The sequence below is a fragment of the Anolis carolinensis genome, chromosome 6 (genome assembly GCF_035594765.1).
Source record: "Anolis carolinensis isolate JA03-04 chromosome 6, rAnoCar3.1.pri, whole genome shotgun sequence".
Classification (NCBI taxonomy): Eukaryota; Metazoa; Chordata; class Lepidosauria; order Squamata; family Dactyloidae; genus Anolis; species Anolis carolinensis.
Window position 1 is genome coordinate 83,445,824 of NC_085846.1, and position 22,882 is coordinate 83,468,705.

Sequence of the window (22,882 nt, forward strand, 5' to 3'; positions counted from 1 at the left end):
GTATTATTAAAACTGATATAACAATATTATATTATAAAACTGAGGGCGGGGGCCAGGTAAATGACCTTGGAGGGCCGCATCCGGCCCCCGGGCCTTAGTTTGGGGACCCCTGCTTTACGGTCTGCGCCTTCGAGCCGGGTCTTTGCTCTCTTTGGGATATGAGGAGGGCGCGCTCCCGGTCCGTGGCGCTAAGGCTGAAAGGAGGCGATGCAAACGCCAAGAAGAAAGGGGAAGCGAGGCTCGGGAAGGGAAGGGAAGGGGCGTGGCCACCGGGCGTGACCGGGAGGCCCGGGGAAAGGATGGGTGCTCTGGTGCTGGTGCTGTGAGCATTGCAAGGAGGCCGGGTTGGCGAACGGAGGCGCCCCGCGGAGCTGTGAGTCCAAGGAAGGGAGGCGCGCCAGGCAGAGCTGCCTTTGTTTCCCCCTTTTGCTTTCCTCTCCTGGCAGAGAGAAAGGGCTTTTCCCCTTCTCCTTCTTTCTTGCCTTCTTTTTGTTTTGTTCTCCTCTTTGTCCCCGGCACCCTGGGTAGTGGGTACATCTACAGCAGGTATGGGCAAACTTGGGCCCTCCAGGTGTTTTGGACTGCAACTCCCACCATTCCTAACAGCCGGTAGGCTGTTAGGAATGGTGGGAGTTGAAGTCCAAAACGCCTGGAGGGCCCAAGTTTGCAGCTCCCAAAACTATAAACCCCTGAATTCTGCAAAGTATTTCCATGACAGTAAAAGGGGAATAATAATGCTATAAGAATGTGATGCCATAGGAACCCATTGTCATTATATTTTAAGCTCTTGTCCACTCTGCTATGTGTTCGCCCCTCTCCTTGATTGTATTGTTGTCTGCCTTCAACCCCTTTCTGACTAAAGGCAACCCTAAAGTGAAGCTATGGCAGGGTTTTCAAGAGCCGAGAGAGTGTGACTCGCCCAAGGTCTTCCAATAGGTTTCCATGACTGAGCGGAGAATCAAACCTTAAGCCTCATCTCCACTCAGTAGCCTTTCAGTATTGAAAAAAGTGGTTTTGCTCAACAGATGATTATTATATAGGAAATCCTGGAACTAGTTTGAGGCCGGGATGGTGATTGCACAAACCAGGGGTCCCTTACCTAAAGCCCACGTGCCGGATGTGGTCTTACAAGGCCATTTACTCAGCCCCAGTCCTGAACATTAGACTTAAAGGTAAAGGTTTTCCCCTGACATTAAGTCCAGTCGTGTCCAACTCCGGGGTTGGTGCTCATCTCCAATTCTAAACTGAAGAGCCAGCGTTGTCCATAGATGCCTCCAAGATCATATGGCCGGCATGACTGTATGGAGTGCCGTTACCTTCCAGCCGAAGCGGTACCTATTGATCTACTCGCATTTACATGTATTTAAACTGCCAGATTGGCAGAAGCTAGGGCTAACAGCAGGAGCTCACCTGATTCCCGGATTCAAACCGCCGACCTTTCAGTCAGCAAGTTCAGCAGCTCAGTGGTTTAACCCACTGCACGTTAGACTTAGTATTGTCCTAAGTCAGAAACTACTTGAATGCACACAACAACAACAATCCTAATTAACTTGACTATCTCATCATTCAAAAGCAGGCCCACACTTCCCACTGAAATCCTGATAAGTTTATGTTGGTTAAAATCGTTCTTCATTTTAAACATTATAAAATATGTGCAGCGTATTGGAATTTTTTCATGTTTTTTTCAAACTGTAGTCCATCTCCCCAACTGCCCGAGGGACCATGAACAGACCCGCTGTTTAAAAGGTTTGAGGACCCCAGACACAAACCAAAGAAAACTGATGCACATTAAGAGCTTTCTCTCTTCCATGTGCTTTTGTGGGAGTTTGTTGTCTGGCTGCATTCAATAGTCAGTTTAGATGAGGCCCTAATTTTCAGAGTGGTATTCTAATATTCAAACTGCTACACCACATTGGTTCTCCTTTATAAGGATGACCAAACTGAGTTTCATGTACCCACATCCCTTTTTCATGTTACAGCATTGGAAAAATCTGGCACAAAGATTAGGTCACCAGCAGCTCTGGTTTGTTACTGCTTATTATTTATTACAACATTTATATCCTGCCCTTCTCACCCAACAGGGGACTCAGGGCGGCTTATTATTATTATGCTTATTTATACCCCGCTTTTCCTCTCCGCAAAGGAGACTCAAAGCAGCTTCTCAGCAACTGGCATTCAGAGGTACACTACTGCTGAACCTGGTGTTTATATTAGGCAAAACAGCCCACAGGTCCTTGATAAACTGAATCTACTGATCTGAAGGCATTCAGACCTTCGCCACAGCATGTCTGCTTTTGGTAGTGATTTCCATATATTAATTGGCCTTTTTGTCTTGAATCTTTTGTGGATCAATTTCAGCAGATGTCACCTCATATTGAGAGAAATGAATAGCATATTCCTAATCCAAAAATTCTTTTGTTGCATTCTCTGGACCACATACATTTTTATAATGCTACATGTAAGTTCAACTAAAATTACAGCATGACTCCCATATCTGTGGGCGATAGTTTCCATGAATACTACCATCCCATGGATACCTAAAACTATGGATAATAAGAAACCTATCTTTTGACTTTCCCTGGGCCAGAAACATACCATAGAATCACTCTCGAGAACCCAGAGAGGCCCACAAACATTTGCTCTAGAGAATATGTTTTGGAGTGTGAGTAAGTGAAAGCGTTGATATCAAATTGTACTGTAATCTTAATTTAAATTCCATTGAAACCTTAATTTACTGAAATCACAATAGAGAAAAGGTTGGTTCCCCACTTGTTGTTGGTAATAGCTCATAGTGGAGATATTAGTGATAGAGAACAGTGTTGCCAAACCACTGGACATTTTTCATTTAAGAAAAAGGATGAAATAGCAGATTATTTGGAGCACTGCCAACCTGAAATCAAAACTCAGAATAGACTATACAGCTTGCATATCCCTTATCCGAAATACTTAGGACTGGACATGCTTTACATTTCATAATTTTAATACCGATATTTACACATATCGGTACATAATGTGATGTTTTGGAGATGGAATTCAAGTCCAAACATGAAATTAATTTATGTTTTGTGTTCATCTTATATGTGTAGCCTGATGGTAATTTTTTTGCAATATTTTAAATAACTGTGTACACCAAACAAAGTTTGTGTCTACTGAACCATCAGAAAACCAAAGTATCATTGTCTCAGCCACCCATTTGGACAGTGTTGGATTTTCTGGATAAGGGATGCTCAATTTGTACTGCACTATACTATATAGACACATGTAAAAGGTATATGCACATTATTGTTTTAGGTTGGGTCTACTTTAAATATTATTTAGGGGTTTTTCTCTCATGTATTTTTAAAATGACTATGAAATGTTTGGCTTGAGGGGGCTGCTTTGCTCCATGTGTGTTGGAATGCTTGGTTTTTTATCCTGTAATTCCCTCCCAATATGGTCCTGATCCAGAGACATTTAGGTACAGCAGCTTGCATTTTCATTCTTGTACACAAGACTTGTTCCCTCAAACAGATGGTTGGCACTGCTGGCATTGGCAGCCATCACCAGCCGTTTGGGCGGGGATGTATTTGGCATTGGTCTCCCACCCAAAACAGACGATTAGAGTGGAGACTGACAACTATCTGGTGCCAAATTGCCCTTGGATCCTCAAGAGATACTGATATCCATCAGCCTACACCATTGCACCTAGCAGCAGTTCTCAAAAGGTGATCTGCCTGTCCTGTTTTCATGCCACAATAAAAGGGGTTTCACATGCTATTTGGGTGGGTGTGTCTTGAAATGACTTTGGCACTGACAAAATTTCACATTCTTCCCTAACACGTAGTTTATTTACTCTTTGTTGAAATTCAGAAGATTTACTGTTTTAGGCCCCTTCTATATTGCCATATAAAATCCAAATTATTTGATTTGAACTGGATTATATGGCAGTGTCGACATATATAATCTAGTTCAAAGTAGATAATGTAGATTATCTGATTTGATAATCTGGATTATATGGCCTAAGTTTTTACAGTTCAGTTAGCCACCCCGCTCAATACTTTCAGCTAATAATGTGTCATGCGTTTTAATAACTCTCTCTGGACAAAGCTCAGCCTCAGGTGGGAGTCTTGTTGGGTAATTGGTTTGCTGTCATATGCTATAATATTTTAGTTAAATTCATATAATTATAGCTGTCATAAGGAAGAGGGAGTAGGCTTGTTTTTTGCTGCCCTGTAGACTAGGACTCAGAGCAATGGGTTCAAATTACAGGAAAGGAGATTCCACCTGAACATTAGGAAGAACTTCCTGACTGTAAAGCTGTTCAACAGTGGAACTCTCTGCCTCGGCGTGTGATGGAAGCTCCTTCCTTGGAGATTTTATACAGAGGCTGGATGACCATTATTCGGGATGCTTTGATTGTGCTTTTCCTGCATGGCAGGGTTTGGACTGGCCCATGTGGTCTTTTCCAACTCTTTGTTTCTATGCATAAGTTTAGAAAATTTCTTATAGTATTTGGATTGAGGATTAAAGGGAAACAAAAATCTGATCCATGGCAGCTTCCTTCTTATTTTCAAGGGCCCGGATTCAAGAAACCCAGTGCCCTCAGTGGGTGCACCTATACCATAGAATTAATGCAGTTTGACACCATTTTAACTGCCAAGGCTCAATGTTATGTAATCCTAAGATTTGTACGTTGGTGAGGCACAAGCACTCTTTGATGGAAAAACTTTATAAAACTACAACTTTCATAATCCCATGGTCTTCAGCCGTGGGTGTTAAAGTAGTGTCAAACTGCATTAATTCTACAATTAGATACACCCTCTGTTTTGAGACCTGCATAGCTGCTACCAATCAATTTAGATGGTAGCTTAAATGGATTGATGTTCCGACTCGAATTAAGATAGCTTTACTCTCATACTCTAATGTTATATTGCTTTAAACATCTGTATGCCTGTGAGACAAGTCCCACCCCATCTCAGTGTTGTTGCACAGGCATCAATCAGCCCTGGGTTCCTTTCAGCCACTTTGTCCTTAAAAGCTTCAAACCACATCTTGGATTTAACACTGAGAGGAGGCATTCAAGTGTATACATCATTGGGTTCCATGTATTTGGTATGTCTGATTTCTCCAATGAATCTTCAGATAAATGACACCCTGGTAGAAATGTAAACCAAAATCAGCAACAACTATTGAGTCACAGAAGTTTCAGTAATTTCATTGTAGCAACGTGTTGTAATGTCAATGTAATAGCTTTGCCTGAACTATTTTTTTAGGGCCTTCATAACTAATTCAGATCTTAACTATCAGAATCTGCCACCATCCTTATCTGTCTCTGTGGCCCTTTCTGCACTTCAAATTATAATGCGGATTATCAAGGCAGATAATCCACATTATCTGCTTTAAACTGGATTATAGTAGTCTACACTGCCATATAATCTGGATTTTCGTACATGGCAGTGTAGAAGGGGCCTGTAACTTTATTTGCCTACTTCTTGGTCTCAACTTTACCTCTATTTCCTTATCTATTGCATTCTTCTATCTTCTTAACCTGTTTGCTGTTTCTCCTTGTTTATTTATTTGCCCCATTTATACCCTGCCTTTCTCACCCCGAAGGGGACTCAAGGCGGCTTACACATGGCACAATTCGATGTCCCAAAACACATATGAAATCAAAGTTTAAAATATTAAATATTTAAAAATTTAAACATTACAACAGTTAAAAATCACACCAACCAAAAAATCGTGGTCTAAAGCCATTCCGAGGCCATTATACATATTAGACATCCATTCTTGCACTGCGCACTTATCCAAAAGCTTGGGTGCATCTACACTTTAGAACCAGAACTATTTATTTATTTATTTATTTATTTATTTACAGTTTTTATACCCCACCCTTCTCACTCCAAAGGGAATTTAGAACTTACAGTACACATATAAGGCAAACATTAAATGCTGATTATACAATTAACAAGGATAGACAATACAAATAGAGGTAAAGACAGTTTTCCCACATCTTATTTCCAGCATCTTGGAGTCTTTGCTCAAGTCCTGCAATGGGGAGGGATGTGTGTGTTTGCTATCGCTCTGTCTTCCATGCTGAGGAGCTTTCCTCTGATCGATGTCCTTAAGGTCACTTTTATTATCTCCTCGTTAAAAGCAGTACCTATTTATCTACTCGCATTTCTGCTTTCAACATATTAGGTGGGCAGGTGATCTGGGGCTAACGGCGGGTGCTCACCCTGACCCGGGCTCAAACTGCTGACCTTTCAATCGGCAGGATTTTTCTGCAGCACAGCGGTTTAGCCTGCTATGCTAAACCCAGCCAATTTGATCCCAATTTAACTGCCAAGGCTCATCCCAAGATTTGTATTTTGGTGAAGCACCAGCCCTCTTTAGCAGAGAAGGTGAAGGACTTTGTAAAAGTCCTCCGATGATTCCATAGCACTGAGCCATGGCAGTTAAAGTTGTATTAAACCACAGTCATTCCTTAATTTAAAGATTGAGCAGTTAAGCCTCATCTTTTATGTTCTTTCTCCCTTCATCATCCCAAGATCTGTGAATGGGTATCTCTACACAGGTAAAACAGTCCTTCTCTTCTTTTTCACAATATTTATAGATTTAATTTCCCATTCTCTAAATTCATTATTATTATTCTCATATCTTCCAACAGATCTACCTAGTCAATTTTAAGTTGTGAATTTTAATCTGCATTTTATCAGTGGATTTTGACTTGTATTTTAATTGTGTGTATCTTATTGTATGTCTTTTAATAGTGTTTTATATCTTGTTTAAATGAGAGGAAGAGGCGGGTAATAAATTCATCACCATCATCATCATTACTCCTGAGCACAATGTCTCATGGCGGAGTGAGTTCTTCAGTTTCCCTTAATGTGCACTTCTCAATATCAAAAGAAGAAAGAATCAGCATCCTCCTATATAGTTTGAACTTCATTGCTGTGGGAAATTAGTACAAGAGTTATACCAGATGGAAGAGGAAGGATGTTCACATGGCTAAATTATCATATATTCTAAAGTAGCATGTTGGGGAGAAGTGAGTCTAGCTCAGATTGAAGACGTGCCAGTTTTCTACATGTAGAAGAAAGTGCATGGGAAGATGTGCTTAATCGTAGCAGCTTCCTGCGCATCTAAATTGATGCAGTGCAAACAGCGGGAATGAAGCCTTTATTCATTCCATAGTTCTGTCTTTGTTAGCTCAAGAAAGGAAAGAATAGTGCTCTTTGAAAAATAAAAAAAAATTAGGCTGCTGCTGAGAGAGTGACTGCTGGGAGCGCAGTCAATAATTAAACAGAATATGTTGAGAGTGTTTGTTTATTGAGACTGTGTGTATGTGTTTAATTTTTGAAGTTTCAAAGGAAATGCAAGTAAGTGCTTTGAGTCATCGACAGACTATTTGGGACCAATTCTTAGCCAATAGCAATTGGGTCTCATGTTCATAGGAAAGCTTGATGTAGTGTCATTTAATCTTCTTTAACAGGGTATGTGGGAGTAATTCTACAAACAGGTAAATTATTATTATTATTATTATTATTATTATTATTATTATTATTATTATTATTATTATTAGGTAAGGTAAAGGTTTTCCCCTGACATTATAGTCCAGTCGTAACTCACTCTGGGGGTTGGTGCTCATCTCCATTTCTAAGCCGAAGAGCTGGCGTTGTCCGTAGACACCTCCAAGGTCATGTGGCTGGCATGACTGCATGGAGCACCATTACCTTCCTGCCGGAGCGGTACCTATTGATCTACTCACATTGGCATGTTTTCAAACTGGAGCTGGGGCTAACAGCGGCCGCTCATTCCGCTCCCGGGATTTGAACCTGGGACCTTTCAGTCTGCAAGTTCAGCAGCTCAGCTCTTTAACACACTGCGCCACCACCAGGGGCCATTATTATTATTATTATTATTATTATTATTATTATTGATATCACTTCTGGTGTAAGAAAAGAAATAAATGATATTTGGATAATATTTCCAGTTCTGATGTCTGTCCTATACACCCAGGAAGGCAGATTTAGGCCCCTTCTACACTGTCCTTATATCCCAGGTTATCTGCTTTGAACTGGATTAAATGAGTCTCTACTGCTATATAATTTGGAATAAGCACATAATCTAGGATCAGATCCTGGGATATAAGGAGAGTGTAAAAGGGGCCCAGGTCTGCAACTTGCACCTGAATGATGTTCTGTTATAGGGGCACATGATTTATCTTTGGCAGAGTATTTGTTAAAGCACAATTTTTTTTTGTAAATTGCATGCTTTCAACTCATCTCTGTCCCAAGGAGCCCTCAGTGGCGCAACGAGTTAAATCCTTTTGCTGGTAGAACTGCTGACATGAAGGTTGGGTTGCTGACCTGAAGGTTGCCTATTTGAATCCAACCCGGGGAGAGTGTGGATGAGCTTCCTCTGTCAGCTGCAGCTCCCCATCAGAGAAGCCTCCCACAAGGATAGTAAAACATCAAACATTCGGGCATCCCCTAGGCAACATCCTTGCAGACGGCCAATTCTCTCACACCAGAAGCGACTTGCAGTTTCTCAAGTCACTCCTAACACGAAAAAAATCTGTCCCAGGATTTCTTGGGAAGCTTTGTTCAGAGGAGGTTTGCTACTGTCTTCCCTGAGGTTGAGAAAGTGTGACATGGCTTCCATTGTCAGGAAGGGATTTTAATCCTGATCTCCCAGATTCCTAGACCAGCACTGAAACCGTTGTACCACATTGGCTCACTAAACTATGCTGTGAAAAATGAATTTGTTTCAAGTTAAGAGCTTGTTCTTTATAGTTCTGCCAATATAGACTTCATTGCTATGGATTAGTTAATTCAATATGTAATTACATGTTCAGTAAGAATACTTGTATGGTTATCAGTTCAATTCAGAGCTGTGGTCTTAAATTATTGCATGTACAGTAGAGTCTCACTTATCCAACATAAATGGGCCGGCAGAACGTTGGATAAGCGAATATGTTGGATAATAAGGAGGGATTAAGGAAAAGCCTACTACACATCAAATTAGGTTATGACTTTACAAATTAAGCACCAAAACATCATGTTTAACAACAAATTTGACAGAAAAAGTACTTCAATACGCAGTAATGCTATGTAGTAATTACTGTATTTACGAATTTAGCACCAGAATATCACGATGTATTGAAAACATTGACTACAAAAATGCGTTGGATAATCCAGAATATAGGATAAGCAAATGTTGGATAAATGAGACTCTACTGTATTGTAAAGGGTGATATGTATTGTTTAGATTTTTGGCATATCCATGCTACCAATTTCTGTACATCTCTTTATACATCTGAAAAAGAGGGCATTTCTAACTAAATTAAAACTGCTACCGAATGTAATATTTTCTCAGCTGTAACCTTCAGAACTGTATTTGTAAATAGCTTGCAGGTGTTTCTTTCCATTGAGTATTGCAATGGAGAGAAATATGCCTGGCTCATTTGTTTCTCCCCTTACATATTTATTCTAACTTCTAGATTAAATGGTTGCAGCATATTAAAAGCTTGGTGTTTGCATGCTTATATCAAGTGCAAAATAACTTGCACAAACAGTCAGACAGTGCACACATATTTAGGATACATGCAAGCATGGGCCAATCCTTCCATTCATTGCAACTTGTGTTTACTATATATGTGTGTGTCGCTATTGTATGCCTTCAAGGCATTTTCTTGGTAAAATTTGTTGAGAGGGGTTTGACTTCATCTAAGGAAGGCTGAGAGAGTGTGATTTGCTCAAGGTCACCCAGTAGGTTTCTATAGCTATGCATGTTTTTGACCCCTGGTCTCCTGGAGTCTTAATCCAGCACTCATATCACTACCCTATGAGGAGCTATCACTGGAAGGATATTTTCCTCCATAGGCAAGAACAGAAATGTTTTCTCAGCACATGCAAACTGCACTAGGCCTCATCCAAAATATATCTCTGCCAAAGAATGTGAATGTTTCAACATATTTCCAAACTCCTCCGGTGGCTCAGTGTGTTAAAGCGCTGAGCTGCTGAACTTGCAGACCGAAAGGTCCCAGGTTAAAATCCGGGGAGTGGAGTGAGCGCCTGCTGTTAGCTCCAGCTTCTGCCAACCTAGCAGTTCAAAAACATGCAAATCTGAGTAGATCAATAGGTACCGCTCCGGCGGGAAGGTAACGGTGCTCCATGCAGTCATGGTGGCCACATGACCTTGGAGGAGTCTATGAACAACGCTGGCTCTTCGGATTAGAAATGGAGATGAGCACCAACCCCCAGAGTCGGACACGACTGGACTTAACGTCAGGGAAACCTTTACCTTTATATTACAGATGTTCAAGGAGCTGGGTTTGGATGCATCATCTTACTGAATACCTTTTGGTGAGAAATGTATTTTTTCGCAATGGTTAATGTTTGAAGAATCTTTCCTTAAATAAGCCTTTTATTACAACATGTAACTAGATGTAGGATGCATCTACACTGCAGAATTAATGCAGTTTGTCACCACATCAAGTGCTCAATGCTATAAATAATAATAATAATTTTGTTTCTTACCTGTCTCTCATCATGATTAAAACACATTATCAAAACACAGAAACATTTAAAAACACTCCACAGAATACACATATTAGAACATATTTCCATAAAATGCATATTAAAATACACAAAACAAAAGTTAGACATAGAGTGGAAGTTTAAAATTTCTCATTAAAACTATCTGGGTAGGCCTGCCAGAAGAGATAGGGCTTCACTTGTGTCTTAAAATCTGACAGCTGATCTAGCTATCAGAGCTCTATCGGCAGGTCATTCCACAGTCATGGGGCGGCTGATGAAAAGGTCCTCTGGGTGGTGATTGCCAGTCGGGTTCTGGCAGGCTGGAGCAAAGGACCTCAGTGTTCAGGACATATTGTACGGGAGAAGGCAATCCTATAGGTAACCTTGACCTAAATATTTAAGGCTTTAAAGGTCAGTACCAACACTTTGCGTGGAAACTAATTGGCAGCCAGTGGAGTGACTTTAAGATAAGTGTAATACGCTTACTCCTAGATATTCCTGTAACCAGTCTGGCTGCCGTATTTTGAACCAACTGGAGTTTGGTACAAAGGTAGCCCAATGTAAACCATATTGCAGAAGTCTAGCCTTCAGGTTACCAGCGCTACCATCTCAAGGTCCTCCAAATCTAGAAAGGGATGTAGCTGGCGTATCAGCCAAATCTGATAGTAAGCACTCCTGACCATCACATCTACCTGGGCTGACATTTGGAGAGATGAAACCAGGAGCACTCCCAAACTGCGAACACAATCTTTCAGAGGAAGTGTAACCCCATCCAGAACTGGTTGTCACACCTTCATCCCCTGATTAGGACCCTTGATGGCAAGCACCTTTGTTTTGTCTGGATTCAGTTTCATTAACTCCTTCAGGCATTCACTTAGAGGAGACATGCTAACCTTAGATGAAGCTGTTTTTGAAAGCATGGAGAAATATATTTGGGTATCATCAGCATACGGATAACACTCTACCCTACGCTTACCTGGGATGATCTCTCCCAGTGGCTTCATGTAAATATTAAAGAGTATTGGGGATAGAATGGCACCTGGTGGGACACTACATAACAGCTCAAAAAAAGGAGCAGCTATTCCCAAGCATCACCATCTGGGACCTGCCTGAGAGGTATGACTGGTATCACTGCAGCACATTCCTCCAATTCCCAGCCCTTCCAGGTGTTCCAGAAGGATACCATGGTCAATGGTATTGAAGGCCACTGAGAGGTCTAGAAGCACTAACAGGGACACACTCTCCCTTTCGGCTGATAAGATGATCATAAAAAGAAAATATGTCCAACATGGCATATTGTGAAAGGCCCTTTCTCCATAAATAATCAGTCATCAAAGACCTCCTGAATCAAAAATATTGTTACCATCACTCCTTTCGATTTAGGTTTTGAAAAGCACTACGAATACATCCCACTTTGGGAGCCCAAGCTCATTTCTCACAAAAGTGTAAACACATGTTTTGTTCAAAATATTTGCCTTCGTGACATCTTTGTATTTTCTTTTCTCAGATAGTCTTTAAAAAATAAACACAAGCCCTTTCCAGGATGTTTGCAAAAGCAACAAAGAATTTTGTGAAAGAAGTTGACTCTGGGGGAGACTTGATTCCTGTCCCGAGTCTGAATAACTTGGATAACCTGCAGTTCTTGAGCTTAGTGACAAAGAAGAAGAAAACGTGGTGCTGGCAGAAGCCAAAGTACTATCTGTTGTCAGTCACACTGAATGATGTGCTTGCCAAGGGCGAACCCATAGAGCCAGGTAAAATTATAGTTACACAAGGTTAAGATAAGAAAAAGTGCAAAGTGCAACCATTAATGAAGAAAGCATTTCAAATTGAATTACTACAGATTTATCTCCTTTATGTATATTATAAATTCTGAAATATTCAGCCATTTTCACATTAGATTTTTATGATCATCTTTGAGCAACAGAAGACCTGTATTACTTTAAGATTTACAGGTCGATTGATCTATGGAATCAAAGTTTTTGGTAAGTTAGTTAGAGCTTCATCAAAGTTGATTCTCTCCATTACTACTATTTAAGATGTTTCAAGACTGGTTTCTAAACTGTTCCATTCACATTGAAGTTCTTACCCTAAGAAGCATCTCTGGGTTAGGATCTAATAATAGGGGTCACAGATGATGTATCAAAGTGTGCGTAGCTGTAATTCAGGATTTTGAAAAGTTACTTTCTTGGCCTACTGCCAAGAATCAAGATAGGGATTATTAGAAATATATTCAAATAATATTAAAATAATATAGATCAGGACATGCTCCAGTCTGAGTTTGTTGGCTACTACAGTTATTTTGTTTGATTTAAAAAAAAGCTCTTGTCCCCACGGGGAGATGGTGGCGGGGTATAAATAAGGGTTGTTGTTGTTGTTGTTGTTGTGTGTCTCAGATTTAATTTTCCATATCTATTGTACGCTTCTTTTTTATTTTTGGTTCCCCCCTCAAGTTGTTGCAGAATCAGACTTCGTGAAATATGAAGGGAAATTTGAAGACTACGTCACAGGAAGCATTGAAACTTCATTTGGAAGAATTAATCTGGGGGCTGGAGGAAGAGGTGTTGTGAAAAGCCAGTCATCTTTTGGAAATCTGAAAAAGCAAGAAGCTGATTTGCAACATCTTTTGAAGGATGTCAAAGGAAGGTGGGAATTAAGCTGTAAAGTTGTTTTTTTATATACAGTATTTTGAAATTAATGGGGATTTTAAAATATATAATTGAAAATGTATTCAGCATTATTGCCACAAAAGAACAAAGGCTGTCTATCTGTATTTCTTGTACTTTCTTTTGAATTAAAAAAGCTGGAAGAAATACAGAAGATGACCACCAATGTATGTATCTAGTTAAATACTTCATATAAGATATAGAATATAAAATAGTTTACATAATAATATAATAGACATATAAAAGATATTGTATGAAAATAGACCGTATGCTGAAGACATTATTCATGGAAGATTTTAAATGATTGCCAGCTGGAATGGATATTGAAAACAATAATCCTCAGATATTATCATAATAAGTAAAGGTAAATGTTTCTCCTTGACATTAAGTCTAGTCGTGTCCTATTCTGAGGGTTGGTGCTCATTTCCATTTCTAAGTCGAAGAGCTGGCATTGTCCGTAGACACCTCCAAGGTGATGTGGCTGGCATGACTGCATGGAACGCTCTTACCTTCCCACCGGAGCGGTACCTATTGATCTACTCACATTTGCATGTTTTCGAACTGCTAGATTGGCAGAAGCTGAGGCTAACAGCAGGAGCTCACCCCCCCCCCCGGATTGGAACTGCCAACCTTTCGGTCATCGAGCAGCTGAGTGGTTTAATCCGCTGCGCCACCAGGGGCTCAATAATAATAATAATAATAATAATAATAATAATAATAATAATTTATTTCTAACCCACTTTCTCTCCTTGAAGGAACTCAGGGCAGCTTCCAAGTACAAAGGCAAATATATTCATAGTTTAAAATCAATATGGTATCTGCATAGTGAAGCAGATCAAAAGTGTAATGTAGGCTCCAAACCTACAAATATTGGTCTCATATTTGTATATTGTGATTACCTTAGTATGTTTTCAGCACCTGAGATTACAGGGTTTCATCAAATTAGTTCAAAAAAAAAAAGATGGTTCTCAACTTTATACCACAGATTTTAAAAGAAAATGTGGCATTTTAATTGATATTAAGTTCATGTTTGTAAAAATCCTTTAAGAAAATGTGTTAGCTGTAATTTTTAGCAGATATAAATCTAAATCTTTCAAATGTCAATTGTTGAAACTTGTATATAAACATATGAGACTTCATTGTGAACATATTGGATGGGGGTATGATACATAAATATATTTAATTTTGATTACTGTGTTCACCAGCAAATGGCTTTCTCTGACATCATGATAGATTATTTATGTCATGCAGGATGCCAGCAATTCTTTAGCATTAAAGTTTTCAGCTTTGGACATCCATAGGGTAAGTCACAAATAAAAGTTATGATGGAAAAGCCGAATTCATCCCAAGTGCCATATTTCATCAAATCTAAGGTGCACATTTTCCCATTTAAGGGGCTTAAAAATAGAGTATGCCTTAGATTTTATTGTGCCTTAGATCCATTGTTTTTTGTTTTTCTTAAACTATCTTACCTCCCAGAGGATGGAGGAGGAGAAAAAAAGGCCGCAGCTCCAAATGACTCCACTATTTTCCCCTTAGTCTCAATCAGATAGCTGTTTACCATCTGGCTGAGCTAAGCGCTGCATCCTGCCTCCGCAATAGGCCCATTGACGTTATAAAATAGACTCATGCAGATAACTAGTGGTTTTTTCGCACTCCCTCCTCATCGCATAAGAAAGATTGCACCACAAAGCCACATACAAACACATAAACAAAGCTATTGTGCTTGCAGAGGACATTTTAATTTCCCCCTAAAATCAAAGCTTCAAAAACATGGTGTGTCTTTCATTTGATGGTGCCTTAGATTTTGTGAAATGCTTTTTACTTTGAGAAAAATGTAAAATGTTGTATTGTCGTGTCCTGGAAAACTATCGAACCAAGCTGTGAAGCTATATAAGAGTGTCAGGGGAAAAGAAAGAGAAGGCAAGAGCAAGCCTGAAATTAATCCACTGGAAAGCTGTATTTTGGATTGGATTAATAGGGAAACTAACACAGGACTTGGCTTGGTGGAATGTGACAGAGGATTAGCCTGTTGCTCTCTGGTCTTGTTAGCTTGTTAGGAAAAAACTTGGCATCATAAAATCACAGCCAGTGTTTTTGATGGAAGGGAATTATATAGCTGTTAATTGTCCCATTCGAGTTTTCAGGGGTTGATGGTGGGATTCCAGAAACAAGATTTGGAGTTCACTCGCTGCTCGCATTTTCATTGCTATAGCTATCTGCCATGGGGATTTGAAAACTAGCACAGATTATTTTTTATCCATCCTGTCCCCTCGCTTGGTGCATACTTCTTATCTGATGGAGTAGGAATAGGATTGTAGCTTAGAGTTGGCCTTAAAATGGATTACCTGTATAATCATATTCAATGATGAGGTTGAAATGGTCAGACAGAATGAATGCCATGTCTATATCTTTTGAAAAGGAGGATTGTAATACACAGTATCTAGTGTAAGTAATACATATTTGAAACCCCAAGAGGAAGAAAGTAGATGGGAGAAGAAAAGGGTTAAGCATACGCATCTCACACATGAATCCCCAGCTGCTTCAAACATCACCTCCTGAAGCTGTATTTTTTTTTTGTTAAAAGAGTCCATGTGGGATTTGTTAGGAATGTTTTCATCTAATATATAGTTCAGGCTTTCAAATCTTTTTCAAGCAGTGGAAGGAGCAAAGGCCAGATTACTCAACTGTACAGAATAATAGCTTGGTTTTCAGATTTCTCCATACTTTAATGCATTTTCTAGGTACTCTAGCTGTTAATGTGAAAAAAAAATCTGGTGTAATAGTTGTGGTTAGTCAACAGAGTGCTATTTAATGAGATTTTTTGACTAGAAGGTACACTTCTCTATAGAGAACAATCCTACAATCTTCTTTAAGAAAGTTACTCTCATTTTTCAAATACATTAGGGCCTGATCACACCACCATTATCATCATTATATATAACAGAGAGGATTGCCTGCTTCTCTGCAGACCTGCCTTCTTGTTAGACTCATAAGTCATGTTGGAGATATATTATTGAAAAACAGGATGGACATTAAACATGTAATGACATCTTGCTGAAATGAAGCAGTACTTTAGTTTCAACACAAAGTTTAGCAAACTTTATAGGAGAGTCATACGCCAATTAGAGAGCAAAACAGAGTTTATTCAAGAAATAGCCCAAAAACAAGTCACAAACATAAAAGATGGCTTAAAACACTTAACTTTCAGTGTTTTTAAGCAGTCCAAAACAAAGCAAAGACTTGGAAACTCCCAAAAAACTTCCCAAAATCCCAAACTAGCAATGTAAACTTAAAGCTCCAAATGGAAAAACCAAACTGGGCAAAGGAGCTTTCCACTGAGCAGCTTGTAAACAAACTTTGGAAGCTGGTGCAAAAGGAGAGAGAACGGCTCCAAGCCCTACGGAGGCAAACACCAGGCTTTGGGATTTAAAGGGACAGAGCAAGGAAGCGTCGTCAAACCGGTCTGGAGTCGAAACAGGAGAAATAGCAATAAGAGTGCAGACAATGCCAGGAGCTCAAGGAACGAAGCGAAGAGACGTTGTCAGATCGGTCCAGGGTCAGGAAAGGAGGCAGCAATAGGATCGGGAGGCCAGCCAGGAGTCGAAAGCCGTAGGTAGTCACAAATCAGGGAGCAAAGGCAGAAGCAGAGTCGAGTTCCAGTCCAAGGTCCAAGGTCCAGTAGTCATCAATTCAAGGTCCACGAAACGGAATGGCACAAAGACCCAAGACAACGGAGGCAAAAGCAGCTAATGCAAAATAGTAATAACAGTGCAGTCCAGGAAAACCCACACAGTTCCAGCCCTCCGTTGCAGAACAACCCAGATTAACTTACATCTGAAGCAAAGTCCCAGTCCAGTCTTCAATAACACGTACAGGATTCCAGTGGCGCCCAGCAACACCTTGCCACACGCAAAGTGAAGTGACTAAACATTCCCATTTTATCTCAATTCTCCCTGGGTGTCCAAACACCAACGCCCAAAGAGCAGGTGACCCAAATCCTTAATCTGAATCAGAACTCCACACAGCTAATGTCTGTGGGTCGGATGTCCCGAATTCTTCATCAGAATCCCAATCAACCTGCCCATGCCCAACACCATGCACACCTGAAGATCCATCCTCACTCCTCCAAGTAGACCAAGTGGGGTCTGCTTCTGAAGGCACCCAAGCTTCCCCAGTGTCAGCAGGATCCATGGGCCCCGATTCCTCCCCAGGCATCTCCGGTGCCCGTGCCCAGTCAGTGCCCACTTCTTCAGCCACCACCTGTTCCCCAGTATCCATTTCTTCCACAGACTCCCCATCTGAATCTTCCTCAGAAGAGACTCCCCATTGAGATCCCTAATTCTCTTTCTGTGCAAATCCTCCAGCGAGCCCTCCTCGCGAGGGTTTTTCCTTCCTCTCCTGAACCCACCACCATCATCCACAGTCCCCGAAGGCGCAGTCACAACAAGTTGAGTTGGTGTTAGCCATGCTCCATGTGTTTCTACACCATGATATGGAGGTTGAAGAAGATGTAGATATATGAGGGATATATTTGGTGTTCTGGCCTAAATCTAATTGCTAGACCAAATATGATACACCTGTTGAATAGATGACTTGTCAATAGGGCAATATTTATGAAAATCTCAGTGATTCAATTAATATGTTCCACTGAGGACTCAAATGAGTTTGCCACTAAAGAATCAATAGTTTATCACTGTGTTCTCTAAGTGTAGTTCTGTTTGCAGAACTTTTAATGTGTTTCATCTCTTTTTCTTCTTCAGAGCGATAAACATACAACATACCTTGCTGCAACAAATGCTTGAAAGAAAGCATGAAGTTCTTTGTATCCTGACAGAAAGAATAGTAACAACTCAGAAATGTTTAATATCTGAGCATGTTCAGACAGAAGAAAAAATCGCCAGCATGGTGGGGATCAGCACAAAAGTTATCAAGGTAAGAAAGGCTCCACTAAGGTTTATGGTTAACAGTATTTGTCCCTGTAGTCATGTTACTTTCCTGATGCTGAACAGCCCTTACCAAATATGCATCCATCTCAGTCTGATTCACAATAAGGATCAACTGTTTTAGGGTGCATCTTCATTGAAGAATTATTGGAGTTTTACACTACTTTGTCGGCCATGGCTCAATGTTATGGAATCTTGGGATTTGTAGTTTTGCGAGGCACCAGTAGTATTTGGCGGAAAAAGCTAAAGATATTGTAAAGTTACAACTCCCATTAAAAGGCCACTTTCCCATTAAATAAGGCATAGGCTCCCAGTAGTATCACACTCCCCAAGTCTCCTGTAAACAGGATCCGCTTGTAAACAAAGTGCATGATGAACTTTTATTTATTTATTTATTTACAGTATTTATATTCCGCACTTCTCACCCCAAAGGGGAGTCAGGGCGGATCACGTTATATACATATAGAGCAAACATTCAATGCCCATATACACATAGAACCGAGACAGAGACAGACAGATGCAGAGGCAATTTAACCTTCTCCTGAGGGGATGTTCGATTCTGGCCACAGGGGGGAGCAGCTGCTTCATCATCCACTGTGACGGCACTTCCTCATTCCAATGTCGTAAATTAGTTAAATTTGCCTCCCCACTTTATAAGTGGTACCTTATTTCCTACTTGATAGATGCAACTACTATTCTTGTCGTAAAAGAAAAAACACAGCGGGAAAAGAATCACCACTACATATCATACTAGAGCTTGGATTCACTTCAAATCCACTTTAGGGAGGGGGCTTTAAACGGCTCAGCCAGAGAGGTCCTGGGTCTCACCAAACTACAAACCCCAGAATTCTGCAGGAGGCAGAAACCAGATTTAAACCGGATTTGAAGTGTGATGAGGCAGATAATAGTGTGGCACAAAGATTGTGGCTTCCTACTATATGTTTCAGTCTCTTGAAAGTTGTTCGTTCTTGGAACTGTATAGTTGGAAAGTACAACAAGGGCCGTCTAATACACTTTTAAAGCACTTTCAAAGTATGGCAAGTCAACCCTTGTTTGAAGATCTCCAAAAAAGAAGTACCAACTTTCTGGACCAATCTGTTCCACTGTTGAAGGTCTTTTCTGAGTAGGAAATTCTTCCTAATGTTCAGACGAAGTCTCTATTCTTAACAGTTTACACATTTGAGAGGATATATTGAAGATGGAACAGGCTTGTTTGCTGCTGCTGTAAGGACTGTGGAACAATCATTCAAATTCCATCTGATAATTAAACATAACTTCCTATCAGTAAGAGATATCAGACAGTGGAATACTCTGCTGCCTCAGAGTGTGGCGCAGTCTCCTTGGGAGGTTTTAAGGCCTTGGGCCGGGCTGTGGCGCAGCTGGCTAGTAACCAGCTGCAATAAATCACTACTGACTGAGAGGTCATGAGTTCGAAGCCCGGGTTGGGTTAAGCCCCCAACCATTAAATAGCCCGGCTTGCTGTTGACCTATGCAGCTCCGAAAGACAGTTGCATCTGTCAAGTAGGGAAATTTAGGTACGCTTTATGTGGGAGGCTAATTTAACTAATTTACAACATCATAAAAACTGCCAGCAAAACACGAGGAAAGGAATGAGGAAGTACAGCCACTAGTGGACAGTGAAGCAACAGCTCCCCCTGTGGCTGGAATCGTGAAGCTGGAAAAAATGTTAAATGCCTCTGTGTCTGTCGATATATGTTGTTTGTCTGTTGGCATTGAATGTTTGCCATATATGTGTACATTGTAATCCACCCTGAGTTGGGGTGAGAAGGGTGGAATATGAATACTGTAAATAAATAATAAATAAAACAGAAGCAGGATGGCTATCTATCAGGAGTACTTTGATTGTGTTCTGTATGGAAGAGGGTAGGACTGGATGGCCCTTATGATCTCTTTCAACTCTGATTCTGTGAAATCCCTTGATGCAAGTTCTAGTCTCTGGAGCATTAGAAACCAATCTCATTCCATATTCTATATAAAAATGGCTTTCAATCAGTGAGACAGGAAATCCACTTTGAGTTTTCATCCAGGCTTTAAGGGAGTGGCACACTGCCCTGTTTGGGAAGGGCAGCATTTGGCTCCTTGGATAGCTTCTTTAAAAGTTGGGACTATAACTTGGAGAAGATATAGAGAAAGAACTACCCTGCTTCTGAAGTAGCTACGCTGGCTTCCGGTTTGTTTCCGGGCACTATTCAAGGTGCAGGCTTTAGTCTACAAAGCCCTATACGGTTCAGGCCCAGCCTACTTGAAGGACTGTATCTCCTTCTACCAACCCACATGAGCCCTGAGATCCTCAGGAGAGGCCTTTCTTTCGGTCCCACCACCATCACAGGCGTGTTTGGTGGGAAAGAGGGAGAAGGCCTTTTTGGTGGTGGCCTCGCAGCTTCTGGAACTCCCTCCCTAATGAGGCATGATTGTTCCCCTCCTTACTGGCCTTTCATTCGCAAATTAAAACCTTTCTGTGGAGCCAGGCCTTCCCAGATGAATGATAATAGGCACTGCCAGTCTGATAAATATTTTGATAATTCTTGACAAAAAACTTCAGTGGCTGGAGGTTATGGATATCTTTAAATGGCGCTTGCTGTAATTTTTTTAATTGTTTTATTTGATATGTTAACTGGGTTTTTATATTGGGATATGAGCCCCAGTGGCGAAGTGTGTTAAAGCACTGAGCTGCTAAACTTGCAGACCAAAAGGTCGCAGGTTCAAATCCCGGGAGCAGAATGAGTGCCCGCTGTTAGCTCCAGCTTCTGCCAACCTAGCAGTTCGAAAACTTGCCAATGTGAGTAGATCAATAGGTACCACTCCGGCGGGAAGGAAACAGCACCCCATGAAGTCATGCCGGCCACATTACCTTGGAGGTGTCTACGGACAACGCTGGCTCTTCGGCTTAGAAATGGAGATTAGCACCAACCCCCCAGAGTTAGACATGACTGGACTTAACATCAGGGGAAAACCTTTACCTTATGATGTTTTAACTGATTATTTATTGTGGGCAGATGTATTTGTATGAATTTTATATATTGTATAAATATGTTGTATGTTTGAATTCCACCCATGGCAGAAAGGCGGTATAGAAATGAAATAATAATAATAATAATAATAATAATAATAATAATAATAATAATAATAATAATAAAGATTGACTGCTAGTTCTCATTGTTCCTTACAGTGACATTCACTTGAGGGTGCAAATGGCTGTAACATTGGATTAAACAATGTAAATTATAGCACAGGTGGATTATATTGTGATTTTATTGTGTTACTGTTTTTATTGATGTAATACTGTTTTGGGCTTGTCCCAGTGTAAACCACCCTGAGATGGAACGGGGTATAAATAAAGTATTATTATTATTATTATTATTATTATTATTATTATTAACACAACAACATTGTATGACACAGCAAACAAGTTAGATATGCTGCTGCTGCTGCTGCTGCTGCTGTTGTTGTTGTTGTTGTTGTTATTATTATTATTATTATTATTATTATTATTATTATGTCTCCCTTAGGTATCAGTGAGTGAAGATGGGAATGTGATTAAGGATTCTAATGTGATCCTGGAGATCCCAGCGCCCACAGCTATTGCTTATGGTGTGATAGAACTGTATATAAAACGTGATGGTCAATTTGGTAAGTAATGTGTCTCTTTTCTCTCTTTCCCTGAGCAATGCCAGGCTTTTGTGTGTGCAAGAGACTATAAACAGTCAATCAAGTTGTTTGCTGTCCTCTATGTTTTGAATAAAGTTATAATACATAAATATAGGGCACTGGAAGGGCACGTAGCTGTTCAAATGTGCTGTTTTGCTAGATTTGAAAATGCAGCTGGCAGTTGAAAGGTGACTGTGAACTTGGAGGGATATGTTACTTATATGTTACAAAATCATCTCTGCGTCATCATAAATAAGCAAACATATTAGTGACACAAAGGCTTAGTCCCCAGCAGATCCATCTGCCATAATCAGTCTAGTTCTGTTCTAATTCATTCAGTGGCTGTAATCCATTGTTGCTCATACACCATCTGTTTTCATGCTGGCATTTGTCTGAGATGTCTTTCCAATGATTCTTTTTCTCTTACCAACCCTCTGAAGTACATTTTCCATGCCCTTCAACTATGTTTTTTGAGTGTGAGTTTTTTGAGAATTGATGTTCTTGCCGGAAGTTTCCCAAATTTTTTGTATTACTTTCCCATAGTTCCGTTTAAAATAAATATGGCAATGCAACAATAATATGTTGTGCTTTCCCATATACACATAGATTAATATCAGACATTAAAAGCTCAATTGTAAGTGCAGCATTCCTGGGTTCATTGCTCTTTTTTTCTGCTATGGCTCTTGTTTCTGTACAAGGTAGTTTAATATTTGATTATCTTATCTTTGAAGGCTCATAAAAGACAAATGTTTTTACTGTCTCACTTGCCCCTCCTGGTTTCTAAATTGCAGGTGGGAGTGTTAATGAGAAACTAGTGGGACCTGTTGTCTACACAGCCTCACCTTCTGTGATAAATGGCAAGCAGATGGAATATACCATAGCACAAACCAGACGTTCCCCAATATTCAGATGGCTACACCCTGCTGCCTATAGATTTATAGACTAAGCATAAATCAACTAGGAAATACATAAAACCAGGCTGTTTCCTCTGTTTGAGGACAACTTGACCTGCAACTCATAGAATCTCATAGCTAGTGTAGCTGCCATCCATGCTGGATTTGAGATTCTGGGAGTTATA

The 22,882-nt window shown here is 40.3% G+C and overlaps 1 protein-coding gene across 4 annotated transcripts in view; it reads left to right on the forward strand.

The window, feature by feature from the left end:
* Positions 1–215: 215 nt before the first annotated feature.
* gsdme (gasdermin E) overlaps positions 216–22,882 on the forward strand; it is a 37,470-nt gene continuing 14,803 nt past the window's right edge. Inside the window, exons 1-6 of one of the 4 annotated variants that reach the window (XM_062957732.1) lie at positions 252–373; positions 3,511–3,704; positions 12,031–12,277; positions 12,977–13,169; positions 17,953–18,124; positions 21,666–21,786. In XM_062957732.1, coding sequence (XP_062813802.1) covers positions 12,067–12,277; positions 12,977–13,169; positions 17,953–18,124; positions 21,666–21,786 — 697 coding nt within the window. In that variant the 5' untranslated portion in view covers positions 252–373; positions 3,511–3,704; positions 12,031–12,066. Of the gene's footprint in view, positions 374–3,510; positions 3,705–6,752; positions 6,846–12,030; positions 12,278–12,976; positions 13,170–17,952; positions 18,125–21,665; positions 21,787–22,882 lie in introns of those variants that run through there. The other 3 variants (XM_003222029.4, XM_008112665.3, XM_062957731.1) reach the window with 3 other exon arrangements.